This window comes from Scomber scombrus, chromosome 20, assembly GCF_963691925.1.
Source record: "Scomber scombrus chromosome 20, fScoSco1.1, whole genome shotgun sequence".
Classification (NCBI taxonomy): domain Eukaryota; kingdom Metazoa; phylum Chordata; class Actinopteri; order Scombriformes; family Scombridae; genus Scomber; species Scomber scombrus.
The window spans coordinates 13,253,644-13,277,626 of record NC_084989.1 but is presented as its reverse complement, the minus strand read 5'-3'; the positions used below and the strand labels follow the sequence as shown (position 1 = coordinate 13,277,626).

The window sequence follows — 23,983 nt, the reverse complement described above, 5'->3', positions numbered from 1 at the left end:
ATGACCAACCATGACATTGTAAGTGAGCAAGAGGCTGCAAAGTGCCATAATGACTCAGAGGTAATCTGTGATTGGCGACAGTGGCACTGGGGTTAATGTAGCGGAACCCTCTCCCTGCCCTCCGTGCCCCCTAACCCCCTCCCCCCTAGTGTGGACCCATCCTCCCCACCGGCCCTCTGTCACGCTTGACTCACCAGGGGGTGACTTTTGAGTGACAGGTGGAAGGTGGCCTGCAATTGGCTGACACAGGACAGCGGTTGTGGGTGTTTGAGTGTGGGCAGCCAATGGCAAGGTCTGTGCGTAGTTGGCTTGAACAACAAGCTCTCCAGTCGAGATGGAGAGTTTCCGTGCGTGAGTGTGTGTTATCTGACACAGAAGGAGAGGAGTTAAAAACTGAAGGAAAAGGGGCATTATGAGAAAAAACCAAACAAAATGAGACTCGCTGGATTCTCTGAGGTAAAATCTGTGCTTCTAGATCTTCACTATTTTTTTGGTGTTTAAAATTTTTTCATGGGTTGCTGTGATCTGGTTGTTTGGTTTTTTAAAGGTCAGGTCAGGAGAGTTGATGTTGAGGGATTTAGTTTTCAGGAGTGAGTATTGATTTCAGTCAGCACACAACTTATGTTGGAACGGTCAGGTTAAGTTTTTCTTGGTGGACCATCAATGGCTAAAGTTGAAAAGGATTTCTACAGAGTGAATCTGGCCTTTTCATCGACTGTCTTTCTGAGAATGTAATGCAACTCGCTATTTTGCTTTGAATCTGTCTGCTTGATTCTTCTTTTTCCGTTCTGTTCTTTATTGTAATGTCTCCATGTGTTTTATCCTTCTGTCTCCTCACAGTCGACCACAGCTGCGAGAGCCACACAGGTGTGAGTGAGTGGCCTGGCTGGACCTCTTCCATCCATCCCCTCATCTCTCCATTCATTTTCTCACCTACCTACCCAGCCATCTCCTGCTGTCTTGGGCACCATGCTGATGCTGTGGCTGGCCTGGTTGGCCCTGTTGTCTCTGGACTGGGTTCCGGGCAGCATGGCCTTCACCACTACCAGGGCTCAGGGCCTGAGGGGTCGTATCCAGAGAGACCGCAGAAACATCCGGCCCAACATCATCCTCATCATGACTGACGACCAGGATGTTGAGTTGGGTAAGGCTGGCACGCTGACGTCTGTTCTTCCTGGAATTCTGTGGACCCTATTTTCTTTTCATATGAGCTATTTTTCCTCATTGTTTCTGTAATTCTTTCTGATTTTTCTTCATCTGTCCTCATGAATTTCTTTGTCTTTCTACGTATTTGCATGAGGATTTACGTAGTCTTCTTCTACACATTAAATATTAAATAGAGGCCATAAGCAGAAGCAGAATGACCATCTGGACTATTAGCTGAGTGAATTATAATCATTTTGCCACACAATTCTGTAAAAAAGGTCAACTAATTTAATGAGCACATTTGAAAATGATGTAAATATAAGTTATTGTCAATTTGAAAGAGCAACACTTGATATTGTAAATATTGGCTCAACCTATTTTTATAGTACCAACAGTGTGTGTCACAAAATTCATATTTCAGTGAACGCTCATCGTTGATCTCTATATCTTGTCCTCCAGGTTCTCTACAGGTCATGAATAAAACTCGTAAGCTCATGGAAGACGGAGGCACTAGTTTCACCAATGCCTTTGTCACCACACCCATGTGCTGCCCGTCACGTTCCTCCATGTTGACGGGCAAGTACGTCCACAACCACAACACCTACACCAACAATGAGAACTGCTCGTCCCCATCCTGGCAAGCTCAGCACGAGCCACGCTCATTCGCTGTCTACCTCAACAACACCGGCTACAGGACAGGTTGGTTACATGCACTCACGGATACAGACCGTTGTCTATATGCAGTAATCAGGACTGAAGGCCTGCTGTTTGTCCACTAAATACCTCCTAATGTAGTGTTGGAGATTTCTCCTTATTGTTTTATGGGAAAGTGACACTTCTCAGGTTATTCATCTCCAGTGACTGTGTCATCTCACTTTTGGCCAAGATAGGGTCAGTCACTACCAGCTCCACTGTCATTCATGTCTTTCTGTATTCACTTGTGCAAGTCAATGAGGATTTTTACTGCAAGCTAGACTCCACTGCCCTGCCTGGCTGTCTGCTGTGAGAAATACAAACACGGTGAGCGTGCCAGGTCGCTGTCGTGTCTCATCAGACAGTATCTATGTGAATGATGGGCAGGCGTTGGACTGGGCAGCTCAGTGGGGTCCTGTGGGCTGCAGCGCGGCCTGCGGTTTTTCGAGCTGATGCGTGAGTCTGCAATTAGCCTTCTCTGGGACAGGCTGGCTCTCTGCCCAGCCTATCCCAGAATGCTGTGCAGTGAAGCCAGGGGAAAAAGAGACAAGCAAAAAATATATGCGTCTCACGCATGCATACGCACACAGATAAACTCACGCAGACACACAAAAGTAAGATTGTACTCTGTATTAAAAGAAACCCTCTTCGGTTCTCTTCTTACTCTCTTTTGCAGCCTTCTTCGGCAAGTACCTCAATGAGTACAATGGCAGCTACATCCCACCTGGGTGGCGCGAGTGGGTTGGATTGATCAAAAATTCCCGCTTCTATAATTACACTGTCTGTCGGAACGGTTACAAGGAGAAACATGGTGCAGAATATGCCAAGGTATGTGTTCCCATAATTTCTAAAAAGGGACAATTAACTCAATCACTCATTTGTTTTCTTTTTATGACCTAATATAAAGACTTCGCCTGACAAATTGCAGGTTCCACTTCAGTTATAAATACAGACAGTGAAGCACTTCACTTATCACAGTGCTGTGATCCAGGCTGGCAGGAATTTTCATTCGGGAATTAAAGGGAATGAGTTGACTTGAGCTGGCGTCTCCTCTTACTGCAGTATCCCTTTATTATGACGCACCTTAACTCAACATTTAGACACTATAAAATTCAAGCATCTTTATGAGAAGCCATAGTTGCCTGTGATAAATACCACCCTGCACATGTTTTGTCTCCCTCTCTGTCTGACAGCCTGTCTCCTCCTTCTCTTTGTCTCACCATGAATTTTTCCAGAATAATTTTGTGCTGTAGCAACACAGTAAAATGGAAAGGAAAATTCACTTTGCCACACTCAGACTCTAAAGATGAACACTGTGGTTGCACTGTCTTTTTGTGGCTCTGCATGGCATCGGTCATCAATCTTCCCTGAATGTTTTTGTTAGAGCTGTCAGTTTGTTTTCGCAGTTCCATGCCAATTTCTTCCCAGGTAGCGTAGTCCTGGGGATGTGAAGAATCCATGAGGTGTTTTTATAGTTTGGATACATGTCAAGTTTCAAGATGGCCTGCCCAGAAGATGGGCAAACAAATGTTTGGACTGCTATTCCTCTGCCAACTTGGATGGAAGTGTAATGTTACCCACAAGTTGAGGGCTAGGTGTTTACAAGACACGGGCTTGGTCAAGAGATTGTGGTCTATAACCAAATGGACACTCTATTTGCTATTTACTGCCAAAAAACATTAACCTGCTGTTACCATTGCGACAACCACTACTCCTCTTTTTAGACTCCCACAGGGTGAGAAGGTCAGATTATTCCACACAAAGTGGAGCTCGCACACAGACGCATTGAGAATTGATGAGGCACTTGCCCAGTGATTTCATTCAATTAGGTCCCATGTAATTTTCCATCTGTAGCAGGATGAGTTCATTGAGGGAAAGGCCTTTATCAAGCCCTTTTGTATGATGTTTACTTTGAGGATATGACTCATTGACTTTGTTTCTTCAAAAACCATAGCAGCAGACAACTATCATAAAAATCCAAAGCAGCCTGGGTTGCAAGCTGAAGGTGATGTATGTTGTGTCATCTGTGCAAATTTCCACTTATCATAGATTAAGGAAAGCTTTGAGTATACAGACAGCTCCTCCACAGCATCCTGCTGCCATGACAGTCAAACCATGTAGTTTGTTATAAAACTTAAAATGGGAGAATGTTGTTGGGAAATGTGAATAAGTCATTGCGTGACTTATTACTAATCAGCTCCAAACGCTTCTGGGAAAAGTGATACTCTTCACCTCCCTGACCATTTTATAGCTGTTGGCCAAGCATTCCCCATGACACCGTCACTTCCTTTTGACCTGCCAGAGCCCTTAGCAGCAGTGGCTCAGATTTTGGAGAGTTGGCACCACTGAAAAAACAAGTATGGCAATGCTTTGCCATGTGCATGCAATCAGCAGCCGCCAGGCCATTAAGGCTTGCCTGGCTATAAAGACTATTAATAGGGATGGGATGAATCAGCCAAACCCACTTCTGACATTTCAGGGAAATCACCCTTTACCCTTTCATTCTGAATCTGGCACTCCCTGCCATTTGTTTTATGCCAGGGTACAACAGCAGCATGCCAAGACTGCAGGTAGAATGGCTGATCTATTGTTGGAAACTTGGGCAAAGACTATTGTGATTTTAGTTCAGGGTGTGACCTACAGTATATTTAAAAAACAGAAAAGGCACCACACCTAGAATCAAGTTTTTTGATCAAATGTCACACCTGCAGGTTAGTATGTGTCAATTTCATATTTCCTGAGCCTTAAAAAAGGAAGTTACAGTAGGGCTCATTCGGTTGTTGTCTGCTCGCCCGTTCCACTAAAATAAGCAAAACAGAGTACTCAGGGTCTTGGGGGATCCTGTGTTTTTCCCATCTACCGTACTGAACTCATCACTCACTGCAGCTCATTTCCCTAGTAATGCCTGAGGCTTATATCCTTTGAGATTATGTTCTCTTATTTGTGTGTTCCATTATCTCCCCGAGTGAATCAGTGAGATGGAAAGAAAAGGAGACACGTTAAGGGGAACTGGCTTGAATAAAACGAAGCGAAGTAGGAGAAAGAGAGCGGATAGCCCAGAGAGGAGTAAAGGCTGGGAGCTGTCATAACAACATACCATTTGAGAGCACCACGCTCCTCTCACCATCAAGTGGTGTCACATTCAATAGTGCAGAGATTCACTGATGAGGCAACAGCCCATATACTGTATACACATACACACACAGACTCAAGCACACACACTCACATTTACACACACACAGGCGAGCTGCCAGCTGTTGACTCGACAGATTGGTACTGTGTGTACTCAATGGCCCCAGTTCATATACCCACTGGCCCCACTCCATTTATTTGAAAATGACTGGACGAGTGAATGCAAGAGCAACATGTCACGGTGATTGGTTGTGTTGCTTCAAACAAGTTTTATCAATGCTCATGTTGTTTTGCATTTTCCCCAAAAACCCAACAACACTTTCACTTCTTTCTAGATCTGATTTTAGCCCTGTAACACCTAATCATTATTCACGTTTGCTCTGCTTTTTCAGGACTATTTCACAGATCTGATCACCAACGACAGCATCAATTATTTCCGCATGTCCAAGAAGTCATACCCTCATCGTCCAGTGATGATGGTCATCAGCCATGCTGCCCCTCACGGCCCAGAAGACTCAGCTCCACAGTATGCTGAGCACTTCCCTAACGCTTCGCAGCATATGTAAGTAACACCCAGGCTCTCATTATCACACTCTCTCAAACACACAAGCGTACCTACCAGGGTTCCTACATAGGATTTACAAGCCTCCAATATGGGAAAAATGTACTTCCAGGACCCATATTTAGACATTATATACACAGTCACACACAACTGTTTTCTGCTGATATTGGGCTTTTTTTTTTTACATCCAATTTGAGTTTTTACGATTTGGTGTACCTAACATTATTACAGCACGCACACCCCTCAATCCCCAGTGATGACAGGTTTCTGAGAGGTTCCTAGTGCCGACAACTCGGCAAGCGTGAAATCAAAATGATTTATCATTGAAGAATAGCTGGGGCACATACCAGGGAGAAGATCAGGGATGGCTTTTTTTACGGAGCACTGCTCTCATGCCAAGCCCACATTGGCCTCCCACAACTGCATATGCAATACTCCGGTTCGTTCCATGGCAACATGCCCTGTCATCTCTTGGTGGGCCCTCCAACAGGCTCCCAGGGTGCACTACTCCACTGTGTGTGGGTGTGTGTGGAGGGAATTGTGTTTTGGAGAAGTAGATGTGGGGTTCAAGGCTGCCAGTTCTTCTCAGTACTCTTTCTTTCTCTTCCCCACTTCCTTCCTCTCGCTTTCTATCCCACTTAACATTCCCCTCTGTCTGTTTGCTCTACCTCTCCGTTGCTATATCTGTATATCTCTGTTTCTGTCTGTCTCTCCATTTATCTTTCCCTCTATGTCTCCCAGTGTCTTGTCTCGTTTTCTCGTCCCTTGCCGCTCTCCCGACCCCTCCTTCCCCTCCTGTGTAATTCGCAAAGGACTTCCTGACCCCGTCCATATCAATCAGTAGTTTCTCCCCGTGGCTCCTGGGACGAGAGGAATGCATTGTGTGCTTTGGAACACCCTTTGTGACATTATTAATTTATTTTTAGCTCGAGCCTCCGGGTGAAGGGGGTGGAGCTGAGGCCCAGGGGTGACTAAAGGGGTTGCCCCAGTGATCGTGTGTAGGTGCAGTTTGTGTGTGATATGCAGTGTTTGTTTACCGCGGCAGCAAAGTTGACATGAGTGGGTGTTGTTTTGGGGTTGGTTGAATATACCCAACAGATTTGGATTTTGTTTTTGTTTTTGTTTTTTTCAAAGGCAGATGTTTAAGAACAAATTGTTTCTTAGATACCATTTTATTTTTATAACAACCCACTTGCTATCTTCCCATTAGATTTCATATAAAACAAATTCATAATGCATAGAGAGGGTGGGAAGAGAGTGCGTGGCAGTAAAGGAGGAGCTGCCTCATAAATCAAGTGAGCGTCTGTACTTTTGACAGCAACAATAGCAGGGGAGGTTTGATGTTAATGTCATTAACATTCCTCACCAAAGGTGTTTTTACCCCGTCTCTTAGATGAAGCCAAGCATTTGACTCACTCTAAACACCGTAGATGTGATGTGGTTTCTGAATGGCACATGTCTCTGGAGTAGAAAATTAATGGAAGTTATTCTGGTCATAGCTCAACAAGTCGCTTTAAGGAATGCTGGTAATCCTCATGCATGATGTGTCTATGTCAAGTTTTGCAAGGTCAGGACAGGAGGCATTCTGGGGTGAACATCAGGCCCTGCTGTAATCCAGGGCTAATGCCACAAAACACCAACATATATGTGACAGGTGACAGGTGTGACCTCTCCTATGGACTGGCTTCATTCCAGTGACCTTTGCATTCCTGGCACCCTGGTGCCCAGGGCCCCATACCTTGGTGGCCCATTGCCCAGAGACAGGTCCCTTTGTGGGGCTTATTAGACCGCCTGGCTAGGTGGGTGAAGAGTTCACCCTGCTCACAAAGCAGGCCTGAGGAGACAAGGGCAGAAGGCAGCTCACTCAATCAGAGCAAAGCAGCTCCCATAGCAGGTCTTCATTAAGTATCTAAGTCTTGATACTTGGTCCAGGGGCTGCTTATTCAGGGGTGGAATCTGGTCCTATTATATATGTCTATAGTTGGTTTTAGGAGTAAATCACTTAGAGCATGATGGAAAATAGACACTACATTCTTATTATTCACATTGTTTCTGCTTTTGAACCTCAGAAGCTTTGCAGACACAAAAGTCAACTTCATACAATAGTCTACTGTTTATCTCCCTGCTTTACTTTACTGCTAAAAGCATGAGAGGCAGGTGAACAACTCCACAAACAAGACTCCTTCTCCTCCCTCCTGGTGTTTATCCACTCTTGTTATTCCCCTATTTCAAATAAGTATGACTTATTGAGTTTTTGGTCCAGAAGTTGTTGCAAATTTCACTTTGGGGCCTATTATTTTCTTAAGCATGTGCCAACCCTCAAATGACCTGTCTGTGCCAAGAGCGCAGTGAAGCACGGAGACTCTCGCCTCTGTGTGAGGGGAGAGATGGTCGGAGAGAGGTGTGGAAAAACAACTAAGGTGCTGGCTGCCTAGATTAAGATATTTCCTTCAACAAACAGAGCAGCTATTGATGCGTGTCAAATGCAGAGGACAACTGTGGCACCTGTTGCCAGGCAGTAGTTTGTGAAAAGTAGCAAACAGGTGTTTTTTGGCATCTTAAACGGGCTATTCATAGCTGTTACGTGCTCTGATCATTCGCATGCAGACTGATGTGCAAAAAGATTTTCTTACTTGTACGCAACTTTATCAGGCACACAGTGTACCTGTATGCTCATCAGTCCTAACACTAGTATCATAATGCCCCCTTAGGATGGTGTCAGTCTAAAACTCAAAGCCAATTTGTTCACTTACTGATCTGCTTCCTTTCACCTGTGTGCTCTAGCACCCCCAGCTACAACTATGCCCCAAATATGGACAAACACTGGATCATGCAGTACACAGGCCCAATGAGACCTATCCACATGGAGTTCACCAACTTCCTCCACCGGAAAAGACTTCAGACACTCATGTCCGTGGATGACTCAGTGCAGAGGGTAAGTTCTTTGCCAAATACTTAATTGTTATGTTAAAGGACTTTTAATACTACGGTACCTACTTCTTTGTAGCATGTTTGTCTATGATTCTTAGTGAGTCTAAGTCAGTTCTCAAATGATGTTAAATTAGGTCCATTATCTATCGTCTCATCATTTCTAATTTTACCTCACAGGTTTTTGATATGCTAGAGGAAACTGGAGAGCTGGAAAACACATACATCATTTATACAGCTGACCATGGCTACCACATTGGTCAGTTTGGGTTGGTTAAGGGCAAATCAATGCCTTATGACTTTGACATCCGTGTGCCATTCTTCCTAAGAGGACCCAACGTGGAGGCAGGAGCAGTGTAAGTCCCAGCAACCGCTCAAATCATATTATCAAAGTTCCCAAGCTTTAAAATTACATTGTCTACACATTTCCAAATGTACTCTGTCATCATCTTGGACAAAGTGAAACATTTGATAATTAATTTTAAAGAGGCTCAAGAATGCACTTGACTGTTTGTATCTTGTTCTTTCACTCAGTTTCTGAAATGTGATCTTCTTGTTCAGGGCACTTGATTGTTACTTTATATCCTTTTATGTATTTCAGAAGTTTAAGTAAACTTTATGTGTGTCTACCTCAGAAACCCTCATCTGGTGCTGAACATTGACCTTGCTCCCACGATTCTTCACATTGCTGGGCTGGACACTCCTCCAGACATGGATGGAAAGTCCATCCTTAAGCTGCTGGAACAGGACAGGACTGGCAATAGGTTTGTATGGATCCTTCATGCCATGCTGTAATGGATATTATGGTACAGTAATTGCACAGTGTGCATAATATGTGCAACAGTCCTATTTGCCATTTCCCATTATTGAGCAAATTTCCACAGCCAGAATGATTGCTTTTGCTCCAGCTGTGCACAAAGTCAAGGCAATTTTGCTGATTTTTCCTTGGATGTGGGCTGGGAATCACTGCAGTTTCCCGTAGATTTGTTTGCAAGTTGTTTCTCCAGTAAACCCACTGTACTTATATTGTCCAGTCTGAACCCAAAATTGCTGTCCTTTACAGCAGTGAAGTTTGTAGAATAAAAACCACAAAAGCTAATATCTGCACTCAAAAAGAAAAAATCATTCTCATTGTGAAAACATTTCTAGAGCAAGACAAAGTATCAGGATAATCTATTTAATGCTCAAAGAGCATTTGAACCCGCAATGTCTTGAACTTGCTGTGATCAACTTGCATAATGTTTGCTAGCTGCCAGTCCAAAATACTGTAACTGATGGCAAGTACATAGGCCATATGAATTCTATAAACTTTGTGTGATTTGTTTTCCCAGATTCAAAACCAACCGGAAACCCAAAGTCTGGAGGGACACATTCCTGGTGGAGCGAGGGTAAACTGGAGTTCTTTATTCCCTTTCCACACCACATGCGCATCTATGTCATTGCAGAACATTGTGTGTCACACAAACCTGACAAAACATTTCAGTGAACCCAAAATGTGCAAGGCTCAGTGCACGTCCCCTTTTCAAGCAACACAGCTGCTTTTTGCAGTTTTTTGTTATCTGACAGACATTTCCTGACCACAGTCAGCTTGGAAGGCAACGATGGTGGATGAGGTTGAAATATTCTGAGCTGTTTGGTAAAGCTATAAGCGGCTAGCAAATTATGACAGTTCACGCAAGAGGTGCTGACACATTTGTAACCAGGTCATCTGATCATTTGCAAGAAAAACAAGCAGAGTCTTTGTCTTCTAAAGTGGCCTTGCATATATTGAGCACATGATCAGGGCCCTAAACCTGACTTAGCATGCTGTTCTCGCACTGGCGGAGACAGACGGAAGATACATTTCAGTCTCATGGTAGAGCTAGACGCACACAAAATAAACAAAGGGCAGCCAGGCTCAGTATGATGTTACCTGAGGAATGGCTGGAAGGCTCACACTCAATCCACTCACAGGACATGTCACCAGCTCCCCCAGAGTGGAATGCAGCAGCCGCACTATAGCCAACACTCAACTGTTTCCCCATAGACTGTTTTCTTTGTAGTGCACGCGATGGCATACAGTGCATGCTCTCTCACAAACCCTGTCTTTATTTAACCTCTCCGCTGCTGCCAGATATATGTTGCAGAAAATGATACCTTCTATTTGACAGCCTGCTTTTGTTCACTTAACATGTTAAGCTGTGCTAAAGCCAGGGGTACACTGACGGAAACCTGACAACCTGATGAGAAATAATCTCACCAAACTTGTCTTCACATGATATAGGTAGCCAAGCAAAAAGGGCTAAAATTAAATAAAAAAGAAAGACATGGGGGCATGAGGGAAAAAGAAGGAAGGGTAACATCAACACTGGTTGAGGCCAGATTGTGCTGGCAGCATGGGTAATGATACTGTATATTACAGTATGTCACATTCTCCCATACAGCTGCTGTTTTTCCCCACTATCATTTCTTCACAATCCCTATTTTTTTCCCCAAATCTCGTGGGCTTGGCCTTCCCATCTCTTTTCCATTACTTTGCACATTTGCCAGCGACTGCCTCGACATCTGCAGACACATATTCAGCAGTATGAAAGAAGAACGAGTTAGCTCGGCTGCCGCTCATGCAGATCAGTCTCCCGCAGGCCTGTGTTTGTGTGACAGGACTAGCTGGGCCGCTGTGTATGAAATGAAAAGAGTGTGACCTTCGACCCGTTGGGGCTTTAGCTCTTCTAATCCATTCTTCTATTAATCCACATTGTTTATAAAGGCTGTCTGCTTGTGCGCTTGTCTCTAAATGCTGAGATTAGCCTCCACAGACCTTTCACTCAGGCACAGATGTAGCGGCGCACACACACAGTAGCTAATGTTTTTTGTACAGTTCTCTTGCTGCTCATGTGATATGCTCTATGATTTAATATCCTCACATGACCTTACAGTACTGTACCTCTGAGCTTATGAAATTCTGACTGACAGCTGGGACTGACTATGTTGGTTGAGAATCTAATCATCTACGTAATGCAGCCATCAGGGAGTGACATCGACAGCAACTGTTAGCTCTTTAATCGCCCTTGGCTAAAGGCTAGAAACTACAGCCAAGCCAGTGTGTGAACATTGGCCGTTTTCCCCTAGAACAGTGAGCTAGACGGGATCAGACAAGACAACAGGCAAGACAACCACTCTTGAAGAGGACAGGTTGTTCTTTGCTTTGTTGTCGCTGTCGCTCTGTCTGTGGGTCGTGAGGAGACCAGCTATGTTGGCAGAGAGCTGGAAATAGAGCAAGGGATACGGGGGTTGGCTTGAACAGAGACTCAGGCAGGCCTTTGGGTGGTGGTGGTGGCGGCAGAGGAGATGGAGCAGGGTAGCTGAACGTGATGCCAAGCTAAGGTCAAACAGCTTTGCTTGGAGCTCAGCACTGTTGTGAGGCTTAGTGGAGCTTCATGCCTACATCAGAGATACTATGTAACGTATCCATTCATTGGCTACTGCCATGAGATGCTCACAGAACTGGCAGTGATAGAGTATAAAACAAGATATTAATAAAAAATGAATAAAACCTGCTCATTTTAGTACAGTAATAGTTTTATAGTACATTGACTCTGTGAATAAATCTGTTTATTGATTTCCTCTCATTTTGCAGAAAGATCCTGAGGAAGAAGGAGGACTCGGTGAACACACAGCACACCAACAGCCTGCCCAAATACAAGAAGGTCAAAGAGACTTGCCAACAGGCCGAATTCCAGACACCCTGTGAACAGCCTGGACAGGTACACCACAAACACACCCATGAAAACCTTTGTTAAAAGAAAAAAGTTCCCTTCATATCCATTAGGGCAGTTTCTTCAAGTTCTTCTATAATAACAGTAATGTGTACCACTCTTTAAAGTGACCGCTCTTCTCGCTGTTGAACTATTCTTCAGAGCCACAACTGAAATTGCCATTTACAGTACATCAGTTGGTTCATAATTGGACCCTTTTGCACAGTTTTGTGGTGTATTCAATTTGTTGATACTCCCCTTTCATGTGTGCCCATTAATTTTCTGGCAGACCAACAGCCAAGTGGTACAGTATGTGGCCTTGGAGCAGGCAGACCAGAACAATACAAATTGTTACAAGTTTCAGGTAGCGTTAAATGGCCTTCAGTGTTTCTGAAGGACTGTCTAATGCAACCCAGATACATTTTATGGGCACATAAATGTGTGTATGTAACAATCAGTTATTAAAGACAGCAATGGCGCAATTGTAGTTGAGCTCACAGCAGTATGTGTTGGGTTGTGTGAATGAATGTGAGTGTGGGTGAGTATCTGTGCACCTGTAGAAGTGCACAAGTGTGTAGAAATATATCATAATGTGGGAGAGGATGACATTAGGCCATAAATGGTCGGTCTGGCATGATTTAACTTGGCCTCCCGGCAAGCAGCCTAAAAGCCAGTGGAGTGTTTCTTACAAAATGATGTGGAAAATGGTACTCACTCCTTTTCTCTTTTTTTCTACTTCCACTTATGGTAGCTCTGTTGGACAAGCTAAATGAAGAGCATGCATCAATATCTAGGTGTATTTGATCAGCAACATATTTTATGCCTTTATAGACCAACTCACCTCTGGGTCACAGAAAAATAAACTTTCCTGGAGCATTATACTGAAATAGTTTAAGGGTTCTTCAACAATGACATTAAACCTCAGTCTTGAACCTGACTTCACTTTGAATACGAGACATTTTGTTTTGAGAAGCCTTAATAGTTACTGCCTTTTGAATAAGACCACATCAACTTGGTTCAGACAGACCAGATTTTTCTGAGAGCTCAGCCTATGTTGTGTTTTTGTCACAGAGCAGTTGCGGTCCTTTGAATAAGATCATGTGATAACATTATGGGTTTGTTGTGGGTATACCAGAGTTACTCACCAGGGACATGGAGCAACCTCTGTTACTGTATGCTTTTGGGATACATGACAAATGTGAGTGATTTGCGGTACTCAGGGTCTTTCACCTACCGCTCATGTTTCAGCCTGCATGTTCATCCATGTCTGCTTCTAACTAACCACCCCTCTACTCCAACTCAGTTTCCCATTCATCGCTGCAGTCCTGAACTTCTGCACTAGTACTACTGTGTCTTAAAAGCACTCATATGAGAAGGAGAAAGAAAGACAGAGATTGTTTTCTATCCCCAAGTGGCAATACATCTTTCTCTCCCTTACTTCTTGTCTAATGCTGATATAACAGCTCTGTTGGGCCCGTAAGCTCTTCGTCATTATATGAGCCTTCCAAACGAAACCTGATCTGTCTCATAGCCCTTTGTTCGGACCCTCATTCCCACACTCACTACTGATCATCTGCACGGCACTCTGCAGATGTGTCTCTTCCATTTATACAAGGCCTAACCAGCAGCACTCCTCAGCAATTAGCCTTGACTTTCTTTTCCTAGTGGGAATGGATGTTGAGAAAGACACAGATGATGTAGGAGAGTGTGGGGGTATGTATTTACACAATTATGCTGGTGACGCATTTGGCATAGACATACCCAGTGTGAGAGTGATAGGGGTTCCACTTTGTTTTCAGACACCAGACAGACGCAATTCTTTTCGTTGCCATTTTGGTTTATCTTTCCTGCTGCTTTTGGATGCCACTCTTTCCCACAGGCTGAGATTTCCCCAATATGTCTGTCAGAAGCATGTGTTTCTCAGGGAGTTTCCAAGAACCAGAGGCTTTGTCCTTAAATCTGACATTAAGTTTATCATATAATTAAAATCTATAGTACTTATCAGCTACACCAGAAAATCTGTTGGTTGCTTAAGTACCATGTGGAAAGTTCTGTAAAGGATCAAGTACTCTTGATAGTTTTCATGTCTTGAAATCTTAATTAAATAAGGGGGGGGGCGGGACTTGAAAGAAGTCATGACGGGAAATTAATTCTCTCTGTTTGTTGCTGCTTTGTTGTGTTGACAGAAATGGCACTGTGTGGAGGAGATCACAGGAAAGTGGAGGATACAGAAGTGTAAAGGTGGTTCAAAAGAAGGCTCCAGGAAGAGAGCTCGCAGCCTGAAGCCCCGCAGCAGTTATGACAACCGAGAGAGGGGCTGTGACTGTGGGGACAGTCTCTACAAACCCTCCAGGACAGAGCGCCGCTCACACCGACAGTTCTCTGCATCATCTGGCCAACGTGAGTGCATGTAAATCTAGGATAGATCTAGTATAGCACATTTATAATGATTGTATTCTTTAAAAAATACTTTTTCATCTGGACTTATTACTTATTACTATTTTCTTGATGTTGTGTGTTCTATGTTATTAATTATAAATTAGCTCTTTGAGTTTCACTATGAATGAAAAGTGTAATACAAATTAAATGTATTATTATTATTACTGTAATTAAAAGGCAAACATCCTGCAACAAGTCCTGGAATTTGTTCTGTGGATGTTGTTTTGTGTGATGTCAGGATTGTGGTTATGAATGGTCTGATGCCCTCTAGTGTTGCTTGGAAAATATGTAACTTAAGTATGAACATCTAACAAAAGCTCAAAGATATGCACTCTGGATTTAGCCTCACTCAACAGTCAGGTTGGACTGAATTAATTAGTGATTGTCAATCAAATGAGTTAATCGCTGCATAAAAGCTGCTGCTTGACTGACGTTTGTTTTCTTCAATCTTTTCCAGGTTTTCGTCCACGTTTTGTCCACACCCGGCCTACCAGGTCTCTTTCTGTTGAGTTTGAAGGTCAGATATATGACATCGACCTGCAAGCTGACGATCAGTCAGCTGTCCGCCGCCGCGTCATCTCAAAGCGCCACCAAGGCCCAGAAGATCCAGAGTTTGACTTAGGGTCAGATGACGGATCAGAGGAAATGCTAGCAGACGATACCAACGCTGTAGGATACCCCAACTCTCTAAAAGTTACCCACAAGTAAGTAGGCAGCCTCCTTAATGACCTCACCTCTCACTTTCATTCATGTCTGTCAAAAAGAGCAGTGCATGACATGTTTTTATTGCATCTTTTTCAGGTGTTATATCTTGATGAATGACTCTATTCATTGTGAGAGAGAAATCTACCAGTCCTCCAGGGCCTGGAAAGACCATAAGAGCTATGTGGACCAAGAGGTGAGCACAACATCTGGACACTCACGCGCCACACACTTTTTCTCCAGGTTACTCATTTTTCAGCTCAGGAATTTGTCAAAACAGGTGTGATATAAATGGTATTTGTTTCTTATTTCATTCCAGATTGAAGCACTTCAAGACAAAATCAAAAACCTGCGGGAAGTAAGGGGCCATCTGAAGAGGACACGACCAGACGAGTGTGACTGTGGAAAGAGGGGGTTAGTCTACCTTCTATTTGACCTCAAACAAAGTTCTACTCCTCGTGTTATTTCCATACAGAATCTCAGATATCTTCAGCCTGCTTTAGGGCTCTAGTGGAGTCGACGGATGAAAAACGTTAGTCTCTTTTTCTGTTTATAACACCAGCTATTATAACAAAGGAGACAGAAACAAGGCAGAGAGATTGAAGAACAGGAATGATCAACTCCATCCGTTTAAGTGAGTTCCTCTTCCCATCTAATTACGGGTTTTCCACATTTAGTATAATCCAGTTTCTTATTTTTTACTAAGAAACTAATTACTTAATTACTAAATTACTAAAATTACTAAAATACTGACCAAGTGTGAAAATATTGTATATTTTGATGCTGTTTGACTGTGTATTACTGCTGGATATCTGCATGGTCACTGCATGCCAGGTTCAAACATAAAGTTCACCCTCATTTACATGATTTACTAGATCCCAGTTGACAGCATGTGTGTGTGTACAGTTATGTGTTGATGGTTTTTGTGACCCTAAAGCACAGAGAGAAGCATGTCATCCAGATTTTTTTATTGAGCATTTGTTCCTTCAATAGAGTTTAAATGACAAAGCAGATGTATGGCCGGGAACCTATTTTATGTGTGTGTGTCTGGAAGTGTTTGAGTCGCATGGAAAGATAGAATGACTCAACAGAGAGGAAATCAGTCAATCCCTCAAACACTGATCAACTTGCACCAGGAAACATTGGGTACACATTATGCCAATACAAAGCAGCTGTTTTTTTGCAGTGGCTGTTGTGTGTTTAGGCAGGGAGGAAGAAGGGACGGTGGCTAGAATATCATCCCAGAGAAAATTGGACATGGTAAGAACTTAAACATGAAAGTAAACAGACTGTCGTATCCTGGCATTGGCGATGCCGTCTGGAAGTCCCCATCCCGATCTTCCCACCAATGGTTACTGGCACCAGAACAGGGAAAGGGCTGATGTCATCTTTGCATGGTGCTGTTTTGTAATTTGCTCACGTTTCTGTGCAACAGGGAGGCCGTGCAGGAGATAGACGGGAAGGCCCAGTTGTACAACGAGATCCGCAGGAGGAAGAAGGAAAGGAAGGTGAAGAAGCGGCAGAGGAAGGGAGACGACTGCAGCCTGCCGGGCCTCACTTGCTTCACACATAACAATGACCACTGGCAGACTGCTCCTTTCTGGTCTCGTATGTATATTTACTGCTTGTTGTGAAGTACAATTTAATGCAGGAGGCTCTTTGTGGAGTAAAACAGTATATGTGATTACCAGTATGTAGCAGCTCTTTGCCTGCAAGTAATGAAGTAATGTCTCTTAAGTGTGAAAAAGGAATTATTTGTAAGGTCTATTCAGTGATTTGTTTGTAGTGCCAGCTGACAAAATTGACCAATTTTCGGTTATTGTGTAGTGGGTGGATTCTGTGCATGCACCAGCTCCAACAACAACACCTACTGGTGCCTGAGGACCATCAACGAGACCCACAATACACTGTTCTGCGAGTTCTCCACTGGCTTCCTGGAGTACTTTGACCTCAATAGTGACCCCTACCAGGTTGGTGAACATCTGTCTGCAGTCAAGCTGACGTCTGCTTTCTTTCTCCAACAGTTTTCATTGGCGTCTGCGTCATAAAACTTGCTTGGCCCATAAAAGTTCACATCTTCTTAGTAATTTAGAATGTTTTTTTGTGGAAGAGGTGATGTGCTATTTCATCCTGCTCTTATTTTTTTGTCCACGTATACATTTCCACATATAACATTATGACAATAAAGCAAGATTTTTTTGTGCAGCTGACCAACGCTGTGTATGCAGTGGATCGGGACGTTCTGAACTCTCTCCATGCCCAACTGATGGAGATGAGAAGCTGTCAGGGGCACAAGCAGTGTAGCCCTCGCCCTAAAGGCTTGGATACAGGTAAAAATTCTTTATTTTCTGACCTTTTTATTGTTTCTACCTACCTGTCCTGAAATGTATAATACAGACTGGTACACTGGGTTTAGCTGTAGTTGTTATGCCAACAATGACTGAAACAGATTTTACACACAAAAGAATTAGATTGAAGCTGAAGGCTGGATGAATTCATGTGAAGAACAGATAATGTAAAGAAATGGAAATTAAAATAATACTGTGACAGGAGTAGTAACAATTATACTGGTTTGGGTGTTCCCTGTTAAATTTCAGTCTAATCTTCTGCTCTGTTGTGAATCTGTTTCAGTCTCAGTGGTGTGTGTTTGCACATATCTGCATGCTGCATGTGTTTGTGATGAATGCCAACGTTTCAGGTGGATGTCAAGGAGTCATCAATAAGATTTGTGTGACATTTGTTTGTATGTTTGATTTTTTTCTTCATGTTGACACACACACACATGCATACACACTCTGACCTCTCTTTCTCATCCCAGCACCTTCCACTCTCCTGGAAGCTGTTTCCCATTAGTGTGTGCCGGGATTTTTATGCCACGCCGGCGACATCTGTGGCCAGAGGAATTATGTTTTTGGGTTGCCTGTACATACAAATCTCCACATGTCCCATTCTCGCTCGTGAATACGATAGGTCAGGAATGACATGAGGGAATTTCTACAAATTTGGCACAAATGTCCACTTGGACTGAAGGATAAACTGATTAGAATGTGGAGGTCAAAGTCAAATGTCTAATAGGATAAAATAATGAAGTAATGGCATTTTATATCAACTTCACTGTTGCATCATAATGTTCTGCAAAAACACTTTTCTGACCATTTTATTATTCAACGCCATAACTCAGGCACAGAAACCATATTTCACATTTGGTCAGATATTGACACTAGTCTTGAGTGTCCACCTTGAAACTGTGGTGATTGTATAGATCTTCTGTGCTGTGGAGATGAAGACGTGTTTGAAGCATCCATGTTTTAGTATTTGTTGCTTCTTTGTAGCAACATCCATATATGAAGCCTTTTCTACTGCCACGGCTGCTAAAACTTTGTGTTTATCAGAATCAGCTTTATTGGCCAAACATGTAAAAACATACAAAGAAAACACACTTAATACCATTTATTAAATTCCTTCAAAGTCTAAAGTACACATATTATATGAGTTTAGATAAATATGGATGTTAATTGCAGCTTGACTGGTTGGCGAAGGCATACAACCACAAGGCAGTATTTCTAGTTTTCTTTTTAAATCCAGCTTTTTTCTTCAAAATAAGGCTGTCTTACAGTTGTGCATCCTGGCCATCGTCCTCTTTGTGACTCACTGAGTGTTAGAGATATTATTTGGAGGATGCTGTCATCACGGCAGTTGAGGCAGTGATTTTATTTGAGCTTGTCATGCATCACTGCTATAATCAGCCGCAATATTTTTTTTTTAACCACCGCATCATGGTCCAAGCATCCTCAAGAGCAGACTTGGTAATAGAGGTGGTTAATAAGTAATGTAATGATGATCTAAGCCTGTAAGGCAGAGCTGTGTGGCATGAGCTGGCTGCATTTGTTTATGTCCCGGGGATAAAAATTTCATGTCTGTAATTAACAGCTGGAAAGTGGAGCACTGGAGCGGCAAAGCTGCTCGGAGAAAACTGATTGTGTTTCAGCGCTGGCATGCCGGACTTGTCAAAACCATGCCAACACTTGTCACATAGCAGCCTAAAATCTCTTACTTGCTCTGGCTGCCCTTGCCTGAGTAAGATGCCAGCTCTGTGAACCAGTGAAATAGCAGTTGTGGTTACATCAAGTGATGTTTTTGTTGGAAAAGTAGATTATTAAGTGGTAAAATGGATCTAGCAGCTACTTGCATCGATGTCTTGAGTGTGACTTAACCATCATTATCACCTGACTGGATAACTGTGTGTGTTTTTGCTTTGAAGGGAAAACCCTGTTGAACCCTCGACCCCTCAAACCACTCAGTTCTGATCAATCCTCATCTCTCCATTCAGCCCAATCATATGACCTTTCAAACTTTACCCCCTCCCCTTCTTTTTTTCCCCCTCCATTCATCTTCAAAGCTCTTTTTCTCCTCATACTCATTCCTCCCTTTCTCTTTCTGATCATCCAATAATCGCATTTCTCCATAGGGAGTAGCAGCTGTGCATGAAGGAATCTTCATTGTGAATGATCTATTTATTTTCCCTCAACATCTCCTTTTGAATCAAATCATTAACAATCGATTGCTTTTATTTTTCCGATTAGGAGGTAAAGATGGAGGAAGCTATGAGCCACACAGGTATCCACCAATTTTTGTTTTCTCTTCAGTGGCTTTTTTTTTTCTTTAACACCTGCATGGGCCAAAACTGCCTCATTCCCACTAATATCCATCCATGGAGTGCTGGCGCTTGATCTGTGGCTGCATGCTGGGGACATGCTAACAAATCATAACAGATGATTTTTGTTTTGTTTTTTTTCTCCATTAAAGCAGCTTCATTTGTTGTCACCTCTGTGCATACAGTCTGTCTTCACTTTTATCTGCTGTTTTTAATGTCAGTCTGCAGCTATTTAAACATCAGCATATTTTCACATCTTTGCTTGAGTGCAGCATTTTTCGCAGTTGCTTATATTAAAGTATAGACTCAAATTTGATCTTTTAATTTGTTTTAGCTCTTGTTAGGATAGCATGGCTACAGTATAATTGGAAGTCATGTAAGGAGGTGCTGAATATGTGTTTCTACCTGAGACCCATCCAAGCATCAGTTGCACGTGAATGACAATGCATGACACTGTATCACCCCCCCCCCCCCCCCTTCATGCATCACATTGTACATGAAAGCTAAAGGGAATAGTTAAACATTTTGGGAAACTCTTCCTTGCAGAGAGTTACATGAGAAAATGGATAAGAAGAGATTGATAGAGAGAGGTGTCCATCTTCTCATCTAACTACCACAAGAATGTGAAAAGCAATTCAAAATGCGGAACTATTCCTTTAACATCACTCTCCATACCCTGCCAGCCATGTCCACAAATAAACGCAATCATCCCCTCATGTGCCATTATATCATGATTCACATTCAGAATACTTCTCATGTTTGCTCATGGCCATTAGCTAGCAGTAGTGTGGACACTTGAGTTGCTGTGACCTCTCTGTCCTTCCACTGACTTTTGCCTTTTCGACCTCTTGTTTCTGGCACCTGCTTACCAGGCAACAGCAGCATCGAAAGTGGTCAAAGAGGAGACCAAGCCCCTCCTTCCTGTGAGTCCCTGAGCCTGTGTCAAAGCATCCTCACTCTCTAGTTGCAGTAGTTTACAAGAAAGCCGACCTCACAAGAAAAGCCAAGCACAAGTGGCACATATATCTTTTCTTGCAGACAGCAAACTGACCCCAGCTTTGATTTTTTTTGCTGCGTTTTCTTTCATTTGCCTTTATTTCTGATAGCATTGTGAATTCCTTTATCTCTTTTTTTTTCTGGATCACACCATTCCGCAGCAACCTCATTTACTTATTTTTATTTTGTTTTGTTGATCATCTTTTGTTTCCTCTGCTGTTCAGTTATTTTATTCCAGGTCGCCTGACTTTGCATTTCAATCCTGTCCAGGCCTATCATTACCTGTGCTATCACTTTTTCTTGTTGTGCAGCTAGTGTGTTAGTTTATTACGATGTATTTTTATTTATTACGGTTTTTTTTTTCAGTCTGTCTTACTTATGTACATTTCCAAGGCAGCATGTGTTTGCACTACTCATGGCTTGAGCATAGTGTGGATGCTGTGTTTATCTAGTTTATTTAATGCTGCTTTGAAGTGTGTGTGTGTGTGTGTGTGTGTGTGTGTGTGTGTGTGTGTGTGTGTGTGTGTGTGTGTGTGTGTGTGTGTGTGTGTGTGTGTGTGTGTGTGTGTGTGTGTGTGTGTGTGTGTGTGTGTGTGTGTGTGTGTCTTGGGGGCCACAAACCCCATGGAGCGGGCTGCTTTTGTGAGACCCGGATACTGAGCATGAATGCATGCTTTTTGAGTAAACTTGAAAAGAGCATCTCTTTACTTTCTGCTCTGGATCTTCACATTTTTATGTTTCTTTCTGTTCTGCAGCACACAGCCAATATGGGACGGACGACAGGGTTAAACTTCCTAACTTGACAGACGAGGAGGTGAACTGGCAGGGACTGGAGGATCTTTATAGCATAAACGAAAGCCTTTATGAATGTAGGCCTGACTACAGCCCCAGCCCAGACAACTGGGTCAACTTCCAGAAGGATGTAGATAATATGTTTGCACTGCGACACGTTTTTAACAAATTTAATCAAACCCATAAGCTTGACGACTCCACCCTGCCAGAGCTGGGCTCCGGGGCCGGGGGTGGAGGCCTTGAAGAGGGCAGCGGAGAAGAGTTGGGCTCAGCTAGGGACGTATGGCCAGGCCCGTTAACGGAGGCGCGCCTCACCACCCCCGCCCCCAGCAAAGTGCCATCAGCTCCACCCACACCCAGGCCCACATTGGAAAGGAAACTGGAATCTGTTGTCAACGACCTTCCTGAGAGGGTTATAGACAGACAAGGGGTGTCTGTTATGTCAGCATCACCTGTGACGGTACTGTCACCAGGTCCTAGGAGAAACGGGGCTATCTACCAGAGTGACATGTGGGTGCAGCAGCTGGAGGAGATGGATGGAGAGGTTTTTAGTGGGAATGGAATGACAGAGCTGGGGACACAACATGACAGCCTGCTGCGTATTCACAACAGCCTGCAGACCCACCCGGAGCCAGGTCACATAGAAGCTGCTGCCCGTCAGCAGAGCCCGAGCCTTGGTCTGGACCCCGAAGAGGAGGAGGACATTTTCCAGGCACAAGGCTTCCTCCCATTCTCCCCACAGACACTGAGGCCCGAGGTGCAGGCCAGCACCACCGGGAGCCCTCCCACCACACAGACTAGTACCACCCCACAGAGCGTTGGGGTGGTACTGCAGGTGCTGCCTCAGTCAGCGCTGCCCCTCACCTTGGACTACGAGGGCAGCGGCTCTCTGCCTCAACCCTCCAATCAGACCCTCTGAGGTAGACGCATGTACTGGCCAGCCAGCCAATGAGCTGCTAGTCGCCATAGAGACACAGAGACACAGTGATTGGGAGATGAGCTCGCCAAGAGCAATGGCGAGTGATGCCGCCTCAGTCAGTCAGAGTTGTATAATGAGTATTAAAGTTATTGTTTATTTTTTTACAGGTGCCTACATTTATTAGTAAACAGTGTTATGTTGTGTTCTTTTTTTTTTCAAATATATATTTAGAAAAAAGCCTTAATGCAGCTAAACTTAAGTGTTGGGATTCAAAATGATTAATTCCATATGGATAACACCATTGATGTTTTTAATATGTTTTTATGAAAAACAAGTGTGAGTGGTGAAACCATTTGAACATCTGAATGGATAGTTAACATTAGCCAGCTGTAGGTATGCTCCAGTCCTTAAACAAACCAATCAATCCCAAACCTACCCAATCACAGGACAAGCCATCAGAACAGTGTCCACTCACCAATTAGATCATGGCAAAATTGACCCCGAATGCACTTTTGAGCTTTTCCACATGATGACCCTCACCCTGTGTGGTTTGTGGATTTGAAAACTGTGTCCATTGATAAATCAGATTTTCTGTAATTATCATTTTAATGACTACTTTTTTAAAAGAGAAGAACTGGGTTGTCACTTCTGAAAAAGTTACAGAATCAACATAGATTCCACGTGTCACAAATGACACCTTATTTTTAAAGACAGCGTTTGATTTTAGCTCCTTGTCAAATGGCAAGAATAGTTTCAGACACTTCAGACAATCATGAGACAGTTTAACAGTTAAGTTTATAACTGAGAGCTTGACGTCAGCTGACACTCTCCAGCATGCAAGAAAAGATGCCAAGAATTGGACACTATATTTACTGATTAGTTGCACCACTGCACCAGCTCTGACTTTGCAGAGTTGCACGTTTGTCACCGTTCACAGCATTTTTGTTTTTAAGCTAAATTAAGTGATCTTTACTAATCACCAGCAAACACTTACACAGTCACCTGGGGATAGAAAATGTTCATTGTGTAACTTTTTTTGGAAATGTCACCAATTAATCCTGTGCTGTATGACGTAGTGCTTTGATAATCCAGAGTATAGTGTTGCATATTGGAAAGTGAATTTCGAATGTAACTGTACAGTCCCTGAAAACGGGTTATGACAGCACACTGTTCCACAGCTTTGTCTATGGCAATATAGTCGGTAAGATATTCTAAAGGCATTTGCATATATGTATTCCAAGGTCAATGAGGGCAAACTGTGCCAGCAAGTAATCGACATGTGCATT

At 43.3% G+C, this 23,983-nt stretch overlaps 1 protein-coding gene across 2 annotated transcripts; it reads left to right on the top strand.

The window, feature by feature from the left end:
• The first annotated feature begins 969 nt into the window (after nt 1-969).
• sulf1 (sulfatase 1) lies at nt 970-23,134 on the top strand. Of its 2 annotated transcripts, XM_062441376.1 has the most exons (20): nt 970-1,144; nt 1,606-1,845; nt 2,516-2,667; nt 5,364-5,533; nt 8,318-8,468; nt 8,642-8,817; nt 9,097-9,225; nt 9,793-9,849; nt 12,078-12,204; nt 14,382-14,595; nt 15,092-15,338; nt 15,436-15,532; nt 15,656-15,750; nt 15,899-15,970; nt 16,772-16,944; nt 17,164-17,306; nt 17,543-17,666; nt 19,920-19,953; nt 20,863-20,913; nt 21,742-21,904. In XM_062441376.1, exons 1-20 carry the CDS (start codon nt 970-972, stop codon nt 21,773-21,775), a joined length of 2,661 nt encoding a protein of 886 aa, XP_062297360.1. In that variant the 3' UTR covers nt 21,776-21,904. The 2 variants fall into 2 exon arrangements, with proteins under 2 accessions (XP_062297360.1, XP_062297359.1); XM_062441375.1 differs by lacking the exons at nt 19,920-19,953; nt 20,863-20,913 and having other exon boundaries at nt 21,742-23,134.
• The last annotated feature ends 849 nt before the right edge of the window (nt 23,135-23,983 follow it).

Excerpts from the sequence above, each read along its gene's own strand:
- sulf1 (XM_062441375.1), top strand. The coding sequence starts at position 970 with ATGCTGATGCTGTGGCTGGCCTGGTTGGCCCTGTTGTCTCTGGACTGG. Across the intron at positions 2,668-5,363 it reads ATGGTGCAGAATATGCCAAG|GACTATTTCACAGATCTGAT; the intron begins GTATGTGTTCCC and ends CTGCTTTTTCAG. Across the intron at positions 15,339-15,435 it reads TCTCTAAAAGTTACCCACAA|GTGTTATATCTTGATGAATG; the intron begins GTAAGTAGGCAG and ends CATCTTTTTCAG.